General features: G+C 40.6%; 1 protein-coding gene across 6 annotated transcripts in view; it reads right to left on the reverse strand.

Annotated features, from left to right (window-relative positions):
• Positions 1 to 10,502, reverse strand: part of LOC111578356 (uncharacterized) — a 47,380-nt gene extending 36,878 nt beyond the window's left edge. For 4 of the 6 annotated variants that reach the window (XM_055017877.1, XM_055017878.1, XM_055017875.1 and 1 more), the window contains exons 1-2: positions 10,278 to 10,501; positions 610 to 678 (exon numbers count right to left, since the gene is read on the reverse strand). In XM_055017877.1, the coding sequence (XP_054873852.1) occupies positions 610 to 678; positions 10,278 to 10,304 (96 nt within the window). In that variant the 5' untranslated portion in view covers positions 10,305 to 10,501. Of the gene's footprint in view, positions 1 to 609; positions 679 to 1,406; positions 1,900 to 10,277 lie in introns of all 6 variants that reach the window. The other 2 variants (XM_055017879.1, XM_055017876.1) reach the window with 2 other exon arrangements.
• Positions 10,503 to 10,709: the final 207 nt, after the last annotated feature.

The raw sequence follows: 10,709 nt of genomic DNA on the forward strand, positions 1-10,709 counted from the left end.
ATGATGTTGATCTGAAGGTGGATGTTCATCAATGAAGAGATGACACAGGTAGATCAGATTAAGAGTACATTTAATACGGACGAGCTCGTGATTCAAGCATCATGCTGTGAATGTATGAAGAGAGTTACAATGACTAGATCTTTATAGGTTTCAACATCTGGCATACATTAAGATACATCACGTGCGAAGGAGAAAGAGAGAAAGAGGGAGCCAGAGGGCCCCTAGTCCCTTTAGGCTAAACCACATCAAACTATGATAGATGATAGCTAAAGTAAACGTTTCAACATATGGTTTCATTTTGTTTAACATTCTTGAGCTAAAGAAAATATATGGAAAGCACGTATCTCAGAAAAACACATACCATCACAGGATTACAGTTAACTGGAAATCTGCATAAACAGTCAAACGCAGGACTTGTCTTAACACTTGATCCAGGAGTTCCAGCTTTCATGCAGACATGCAGTTTAGGGGGGAAAAAACTTGCTTTTCCACAGTATCCCGGAGGGAAACGACTGTATCACCCAAACACTTATTCTTTTTTTATTTGGTGAAAGGTTCACAGGGAAATTTTGTGTTAATTCCAGAGTGTACATGAAGTTTAATGCTCACCAGAATATGTGCAGGTGACTGAATGTGTTTCTTGAAACCAGTCACCTTCTCGGTTCTGTAGAGGCAGATCTACAAAGTGAACAAAAAAAAGGAGGAGGAAACAATGCAGTTAGACAATGGGCATTTGTATACAGAAGCCAAGTCATGAACTATGTTGGACCTATTAAGGTTTATGCATCACTTTCAGCATGGCACAAGTCTGAACTGCACCCAGTCAAATTCAGGGACAGACATGCAGAAGCTGATGAGGAAACTAAGTCCCAAATCAAGGGCCAGAGTCTAAGACTTGACTGTGTTCAAATATCCAAAAAGCCTCTTTAAAGATCATCAAAAATTCACCAGGAAAAGTCAGCATTCAAGGGCAGCAGAGTTTATTGTTGATAAAAAAAAACCACAACAATTCTTAACAGCAGCTGGCACTGCAAGAAACACTGAAATAACTGAGCTCTGCATCGTCTTTTAAGCTGTCAGAGTTGTTCATTTTTCCACACCTATAGAGTATATTATTGGAGACAGTTTTGACACCATTATACTTTTCTAAATCTATTGGTCAGATCTTGACATCAGGTTATCATATCTCACCATAAGATCATATTTTACAAGAGGACATCAGGCTATCATTAATAAATTAAGTCATGCAGACATGTTCAGACTTTCCCACAGTCCTCCTGCACACTTAGCCCTATTATTTTGTGACAGACATTTCATGCATTGTGTATTGTTATGGTTCTTGTACATTTTTAACAGTTGCTTTCCTGTCCAGATTGTTCGATGGATATTATAGGAAAGATAGCTACCTGACAGGTTTAGGAAGATAAAGCTGGAAGCTGAACTCATCTGACCACAGCATCTTATTCCAACTCCTGGCTGTCCAGTTCTTGTGTGCTTGGGCCCAACGGCAATGGGTTAACCTTTGTCTCTCATTGATCAGGGGCTTCTCGTCTGCCTTGTAGGACCTTAAGCCATGATCTAAAAGTTGGACACGTACAGTTCTCGTGCGTGTTTGTTGCTTGCTATTGAGGAACCACTCAGAATCAATGAAGACTCGTAAACAAATATTCATTTAAGAATATTTAGTAGCATTGGATAATCAGAATGTATGCATACAGATTCCCACGTGGTCTAGCTAACAGCAGTTGTCTAGTCTACGGAGGCCGTCACAAGAGGGAATGCTAACATATCATTTATACAGAGTTTTATATATGGAAATGTGCTTCTATCTGATTGGTCTAGGCTAAAGCAGATTCCGCAGGTGTCTTCAGTCTTCGTCCAATCCGGTTCATCTTCACCCTGTAATCAGAGTACTTGTAGATCCGTGGGTGTGTTGACTGCAAAATAACTTTTAACCTAGTTGCCTTAAGAGTACGTGACCTGCTTTGACATTTCTTCGAAACGCTGCGCTGACACTTCTTCCATGAAATGGCCTGCTGCCCCTTTACCTTAATCTATTTCTGTAAGAGATGTCAGATAACGGGCATGGTGTGCATCTAATCTTAGGCAGATGCTGAGTATCATTTTCTCATCTTTCCATAGTCGGTGTGTGAAAGATCAATTGCTCAATAAGCACATCATATGCACACTGGTATATGTTTGTCTTGCACAATAAGGTAAGTTGTGGTTAATGTGATTATAGGTGATTAAATGTGATTAAATGCGATTATATGTGATTATAATTAAATGTAATAAGAATATTCCCAACACAGTGTGGGTGGAACACTGGACACCAGTTTGGTTTGATCACTGCTGCTGAAGCTCCTGTGTTGTCATTCGATGGTTTTCCCTGCAAGTGTGGATCAGGATGCGGCCATTTCTTGCTGAAGAAACCCTTGGACGCCCAGATCTTGGTTTGTCTTCCAAGCTCTACGTTTATCTGTATTGCTGCAGAGTGTATCCAACTGCTGAAGGACTGTATCTGCACTTCCTGGCTATCTGGCAGCAGCTGTACCCTTCCTGGATGAGAATCTGTATCGTCAGTCATGTTGGGTTCCTTGTTCTAGCTATTTTTGTCACTGAAGAACTTTCAAATGTGCTGGCTTTATATAGACACAAAGTACGGGTAGGGGGCTGCCACCGCTGCGGGAAGAAATCCTAGAGGAAACACTGGGGAACGGAACATAACATAACATATGGATTCCGTCAATGACAGACCCCACTTCACCTAACAATGAAGCACTAATTTCCCAGGCACAGGAGCCTTTTCACATAAACATCCTCAGAACTAAAACAGAGAAAACCTATATCTCAGGAAATATGTTCCCTGTCAGATACTACATTCTCATACACAAACCTATATAGGTCAGCTCTGAACTGTGATTCGGAGAGAGATTAGTAGTTATATTATCATCACACATAGATGGAATTTTTACAGCCTATATGAACCCAATGTCTGTAATATGCTACTTGCACTGCACAGCAAATGTCTCCTTATATAGTGTCTATAAAAAGTATTCACCTCTTTTGCAAGCTTTCCCTTTTATTCCTTATAAAGCTTTGACCAGTGAAGAGCAATTGTCAGTCGCTGTATGCACAGCCTCTCCAGTCTCAGGCACGTAAACAAGAGGGCGCTGATGATGCAGCAGCCTGTTACGGCAGCTTTTTAGACCTGTGGTTTTCAGTTCAGGGTGTGTTTTTCTTGATGCCAAAAGTTTTTTTGTTTTTTTTGTTTGTTTGTTTGTTTTTAACAATCGCTGGCGATTCAAGTGTTTTTTATTCTACTTTTTTTGATAATCTTTGAGGAGTGAGAAGAAGAAATGGAGTAGAAAATATTGTTGCTACCTTTGCTTAGTGGAGTTCTACCTGCAGAGCAACGGAGCCAGCCGGCTATTGTTTACTCCCAACAGGAGCCTCTGATCTAGCTGAGGAAGGGAGAGAAAGTTTGGAGAGAGACTTATAGACCAGCTCTTCTGTCTGTTATCATGGGAAATGTTCATTCTATGGGGAGCTTGAGACACTCGTTGGGCACCAAAGACTCTACCCAGAAAGCAGCCTCATGTTTTACACAGAAACATGGCTGAAAGACTCTGTTACCGAGAAAAACACCAGTCAGAGGCTTCTGGACTATACGAGCAGAATGGGATGCCACAGTGTGCAGTAAGAGGAGAGGTGGAGGACTCGCTCTGCTTGTGAATGACAGATGGTGTAACCCTGCACACATCACCATCAAAGAACAGATCTGTAGTCAGACTATTATGTTCTATATTATGTGAGGAGGTTTGTAGGAGTTTATCAGTTGCCTTCACAACGCAGATGAGATCGTTTTTGCCCGGATGTTCAGGTAACCATCCCAAGCAATCACAGAAAATGAAAAACAGATTCTATAAATGACATGCAAAAACAACAACATAGTTGTCCTATCTACATGAAATACATTCAGTTTTCTTTAGAGAGAACCAACGTTGCTCCCCTTTCTTAGGGATCACATCAGAATTAGCATCAAATTTCAGATTCATTTTAAATGGAGCAGGCTGATGTTTGCTGTATTGTGAGTGGATTTGAGTATACGCCTGTCCTCATGCAGTCGGCTATGGTTAACTGTGTAAAAGATATCAAGCAAGAGGGAGAGGACATGGCCTTGAGTAGATGGGGGAGTGCAGTCTGACACAGACTTTCACAGTCTTAGACCTGCAAGTTAGAAAATCTACAATCCAGCTTGTAAAAAGTTCAAGATTTAAATCAATGCGCAGCTTCCCAGCTCAAATATGTAGCAGACATGAATCATTTTCCAAGGCCTTCTACCAGTGTATATTAATCACTACTGAGAAATGTTATCAAGGATCATCCACTTTCTTCCCAGCTCTGGATGCAAACGGATGCGCTGGACCGCCACACGCCGCATCGAATTTGCATAAAGTCGAATCTACTTTATGCAAATGAGTTGTGGCCAGGGAGACGCACCAGATCTCAGCTCGAAACACACCGCAAGCACACCAGCATGCAACGTGATGTGTTTCACATAGACAATGAATGGGATGTGGGAAATTGCCGGACCTAGTGGGCACGTACCTTCAGGCTTTATTTGTGTGAGTCGGCTCGACAAAAACTAAAACCTCAGTCAGAGTTAACCGATATGAAGATGGTTTTCAACTTTTATGCTTCAAACTCATCACACAAACAGGAGTGTTTAACACAGTGTTTCTCAACTGGTGGGTCCGTTTTTGGTGGGTCGCGAGCCTTTTTCTAAAAAGAGAGAAAAATAAAGATAATCCAATTTAGTGGCGAGTCATTGTAGTTCCCCTCCGCACCCGCAGGGGGTCGTCGTGTCAGCAGCGACCGGTGAGGACACTCGTATTACTGTAGAAGAAACTGCATGTTTTCATAGCAACAGCAGCATGGCTAAACGCAAGTACGACAGCGAGTACATTAAATATGGATTTTCCTACATCGAAGACAAAGGAGTCCAAAAGCCTCAGTGTATTTTGTGTTGTGAGGTACTGGCAAGTGAAAGCATGAAGCATGAATAAACTTTTCGAGCGGTTTAGCGACTACTTTCCCGATAAACAACCCGAGGACGACTGGGTGCGCGACCCATTTGGAATAAACATGGAAAGCATCACGTTGCCTAGCAGCGATGAATGTCAGCTGGTGGAGCTATCATGTGACCGCACTCTCAGAAAGAAATTCACAGAGGTAAGCCTTTCCCAGTTCTGGTGCAACGATGTGATGAGAGAGTATCCCTCCATTGCTAGTCGAGCTGTAAAAATCCTCCTACCATTCAGCACCACATACCTCTGTGAATGTGGCTTCTCAGCTCTTGTTCAGCTGAAAACAAAATACCGAAATAAACTGAACATTGAGCATGACCTCAGAGTTGCTTTATCATGCATACAGCCAGATTTTGAGACTCTTGTAAAGGCCAAAAAGCATCCTCAGCTAAGCCATTAGAACTTCATGTAGTTCTGCAGTACTTTTATTGTGACTTGTGACTTTTGTTTATTTGTAAGTGCTTAAAAACACACTTTTCTTTCAATATTGCACACTATTTTTTCCCCCAAATATTGGCTTTCAAATATAGTTAAGCCCTTTGAAAAATGTTTTATTGTGTTTACATTTTGAGATTGATCAGAACATTAAGCATTTCTTCACTTTAATAATTTGTTGAATGCACTTCATCAGTTTTCATGTTTTGCACATATTTCTATACATAGTTTCTCCAGCTACAACAGCAATGTTGCAGACTTGTGCAGTATTATGAGAAGCTACTGGTTTGTTGAATTGCACTTTTTTTGTAGAAAAAAATGCACTTTTATATATCCTGAGAACTACTTGAGGCTATTGTTCTACTTGTTTCAAAGTCCTCAGTACTTGAATTAGTATTGCTGCTTGATTTTGAGTTGTTGTGAAGTACTTGAGTTCAGGTTTAAAAGTTTTGTCTTCGAACACTCAATCAATAAATTGTTGATTTTTGGAGAAATATTGTTTGGGTCACGACTTGTCATTTCAGTTTTATGGTGGGTCCCAGGCCCAGACCAGTTGAGAACCACTGGTTTAACACATCATTAGACTCGCTTTATGCACAAAATGAACCGATCACAAACAGGTTGTTTTAATGCAGAACAATGAGGAAACTATCAAACTTAATAAATTCAAATATGACTTTGTATTGAAGTACATGTAGGTCTGATATTGTCTCATAATGAAGGAAATCACTTTAATCTGTGGCCAGATCAAAGTCAAACTAATGCTATGGATTGAATATTCTCTGTAATGAATACTAATAACCTGACCAATTTTCTTATTTGTGTTCTATCAGTTGCAGTACCAGCCGTTTAAACAGACCAAACATAAAAACATGTTTATGTGATTTCTGCATCACCAACTAAATACCTGTAGGTTCCCATGGCTTAGAGTTTTAGGTGAATACTCCTGTACTATACTCTATATGTACAATACCCCTGTAGTATACTAGATATCTACAATACCGCTGTACTATACTAGATATCTACAATACCCCTGTACTATACTATATATGTACACTACCTCGTAGTTTCCACCCATGTTACGCCAGGACGGTTATTTCTGTTGCACAACGTGCTCACTTCCCCTTTTGATACTGTAGCACACATGCCAAGCACGAAATCCGACAACTCGGTTAATCGCCAGGATAATCAATAGAATACTCAATTACTAAAATAATCAATAGCTATTTCAGTCATTTTTTCACCATTACCTATATAATATAATCAGTTATGCATTTCATTTGACTATTGGCTATTTGGCTATACTGTTTATGCATTCCTTCTGACGGCTGAGTTGAGAATCACTGGTCTACAGTAGAGATAAGTAAAGGAAGCCATCAATGTTTAACTGGAACAGCCATATCTAACCAGAGAAGGATCGTCTACAACCCCACTGTAGAATCAACCAGCCATAACTGACTTTAAAACAAAGAAAAAGCTCATTTTCATCCCACTTCTACAGCTCTGGATCTAAGATCTTTACAATCCTCAGACTGGAGACGGGGTTCACTGTGATCAAAGGCGTGAAGACAACAATGCACACCAGGCCAGGCATGGAACCTAAAGGATTAAACACCTTCTAGGTCTGCCAGGATGGTGTAAACTTTGTGCTCTCCTCAGGAGGCCATGAGACGGTAGACTTTCAGAGGATTTTCCTCATTCAATCCACCACTTGCATAAGTGAGTGGCGAAGATGTCTAGTCACTATCGGAGCTATTGTTGTGGAATTAATGTCTTCACAACTTGAAGCTTCTTCAGTTCTGACTCTAAGTTCTAATTCACCTAAGGGTTTACAGGTTCAAGTGTAACAGCTGTCTATGCCTCACCAATGAAGGCAGTGAAGAGTTACCGAGTCAGTCTTCAGATTCAAAGAAGTTGTGTTTATTCCTGAAAGTACAGGTCAAACACACTGAGAGATACCCCGGGGTATGTCTGAAGACCCCTCCTGATGCACTGGCTTTTATACTGTTTGGTCCTGGTGGTATCCACGCCCCAGGTCCATCTTTCTTTTACGACAGGCCTCCTACATCAGTCACTATTATACCACCTGTTTTCTTTCTAATGGTGTCTGGGTTCCTCGGTACTTTCCAAAAATTAATGATGGATGAGCAGTTTCACCAGGAGGAGTTAGCCCCCCTCCTTCTGGCTCTACGCCCAACCCATCAAACCACTTTATTTACTTTTTCTGCAGTACATCAGGCTTTCATCAGGGTTTCTCTCAGTCACAGTCTTTCAATATACCATCTTAATGAGGCTAAAAATAGAAGTCTGTGTACACAGGTACAGCCCGTGCCATGCACTTTAATAAGCAAAACAGCTGATAAGCAAACATCTGTTCGTGGCTTAGTGCCCAAAGGATTATTAGCAAAACAAATGTTCGTGGCTTAGTGCCCAATGGCTACCCACTACTGATGATTTTACCACTACACTACAAAGGATTAAACGCCGACCAGACACTCTGACCAGGTACGACCCTGCAGGAGGTGACACAACTCACACCAAAGTCACATCCAGACCAAGACTCTGTTGATACCGGCTTAAATTGCTTAATTTAAATTTCTTATTACAAAGGAATCCAGTGTCTGATACATGGTTCTTGGCCGCAAGATGACTCTCAGCTGAAATGAGTGTCTCTTCCCCAATGTCAGAAATAAACTCACTTACATAGGGCTGTGTATGAGAACACAACATAAAATATGGTTTCTGTCAGTAAAGGGCCCACTTCTCTTAACACTAATGTCCAGACACAGAAGCCTCTCCTATATAAACATTCCCAGAACTAACATTTACATTCCAGAACTAAAACAGAGAAGACACATTTCATGTCAGATACTACTAAGGAACTAGTGAACACTGATGTAAATAAACTCTGTATGATCAGAGGTGGCACAATATCATCTTCTTAGGTCAGTTATTTGATACAGAAGTTTTTATATCTATCTATCTATCTGTCTATCTATCTATCCATCTATCTATCTGTCTATCTATCTATCTATCTATCTATCTATCTATCTATCTATCTGTCTATCTATCTATCTATCTATCTGTCTATCTATCTATCTGTCTATCTGTCTATCTGTCTATCTATCTATCTATCGTTGTTTCTCAAACTGCTGCTATTGGCTTAATTGCTTAATGAAAGTTTATTATTATAAAGGAAACCAGTATCAGGAACAAGCAACCATGCAATTTGTATCGACCTCACTGCCATATTGCACCTACATTGTTCACTGTATTTGCACTAGTATATTACTAAGCTGTGCTTTTTTTCCTTTTTTCCTTTTTACTTTATTTCCATTCTTATTATATTACTTGTTCTACATTTGTATCTATATGTATCCCTATTTGTTTTATTTGTTATTTGTCTCTAATTTCTTCTTTTTTTTCCATCAATCTCGTATGTCATTGTTGCACTAACTGCTCTATGTGCCTTTTTAATTGCCCCCGGGAACAAACAAAAAGTTTTCTGAATCGGAATCTGAACCATTGACTTTGCTTTTGAGATGATTCTCAGCCAGATAAGTCTCTCCCCGAACCTGAATTCAAAACTCACTTATATCAGTTTGTGTATGAGAACTTAACACATGGCTTGCATTAGTATCGGGGCCCCACTGTGCAAACATAGATGCACCTGTTGGGGCAATTCCCAAGCGCCTCTCCTGCATACACATTCCCAAAACTTAGAGAAACATCTTAGAACTATTGTAGAGAAAGCATATATCTCATGTCAGATACTACACTATCTCTCTATCTATCTATCATCCAATAAAAACCAATAATTCAGATTCATGTCATCTCACATCACGCATAGGAAGGTACAGATCTTGCGAATTACCAGAACCCAAGCACCCCTCCTATATTCTTATTGTTATTTCTATTTTTATCCTGTACTTACACTTTTTAATTCTCTTAATTCCTAAAAATACTCTGTAAATTCCAGCAATTACGTATCTGTCCAGCTATCAACCCCTCTGTTTATGCGCTGAAGTGGCCAAAATTCCACCAAAGTTGATTCAAAACAGAATTTGTCCACAACCTCTCAGCAAATAAACTTCAAAAACGAGCAGAGAAGTCTAAATAATGCTCTTGAGTCTGGCAGAGTCTAGTGGTTAAACACTAGATTTGCATGCGATTCAACCAGCATCACTTCTACATACAACACCACTACTACACAGATCCTTCTACTGCCTCTCCAGTACCTCATATAAACTCTAAATGTTCGGATTATCTTCCCCTGGATGTTTGAGTATCTCCACAAAAACCTTTCAACTATCTCTTCTGTCTCTCCATTCCATCCATTTAACTTCTCTGTTGCAGTGAAATGCCTCTTTCATGAAATCAGCACAAACAGCACAACTTTGAAAGCGGTTTTCTCACAGCAGTATTGTTTTACCTATACATTTTTTTCCTGCATCGCTGGAGGTGCATTAAAAAAACATTGAATGCATGCTTTCAGGAAATCGAAACTGAACTGCAGCTCTCAATGCTCCAGAATGTTTTTGTCTGTCCATGTGCTTCTTCAACAAACGGGAAAAGGATGACTTCCGCAGCATTTTAACCGCGCAGCGTCGATGTCAGGACGGTTGTCAAGGCAGGAAAACTTTGTTTTGCTGGTTAAATATGTCGCTCAGGCGTCCTCCGTGGAAACTGTTTGTGACTCATATCTCCACAACCAGGTCAAAATATGACAAAGCCACAGATCGAAGCACGTACCTGACACTCCAAGCTGACGAACCCCATTGTCCAAACTGAGCAGAAACTTCTCTCAGGAGAAAAAAAACGCGCATGGAGCTGTCATCGGCTCCTGTGCAAAAAATATAAAACAGCCATGTGACAAAGCAGGGATTCCCAAACAACAACCAGATGGTGAAGCGTGTTCGCGAGTCTCCAGCTTCCGAGTCAATTAAGAAGAACTTCCACCCGTGAGGATTTTTCAGCGCGTAAAGGGGAGACTCCTCCCAGCAGAGTCCACTTGGGTGGAGCGCACAGGACGCACAGGACGCACAGGACGCACGTACGTATCCACAGGATCCGAAAGTGTGTCTGGAGGCTGCACTGCTGGGGCTGCACGCTTCTTCTAATTCCGCACTTTTGGAGCATTTTTATAGACAGCACCACCTACCAATAGATTAGACTTAGACTCTA

Source organism: Amphiprion ocellaris, chromosome 15 (assembly GCF_022539595.1).
Source record: "Amphiprion ocellaris isolate individual 3 ecotype Okinawa chromosome 15, ASM2253959v1, whole genome shotgun sequence".
In the NCBI taxonomy this organism is placed as follows: Eukaryota; Metazoa; Chordata; class Actinopteri; family Pomacentridae; genus Amphiprion; species Amphiprion ocellaris.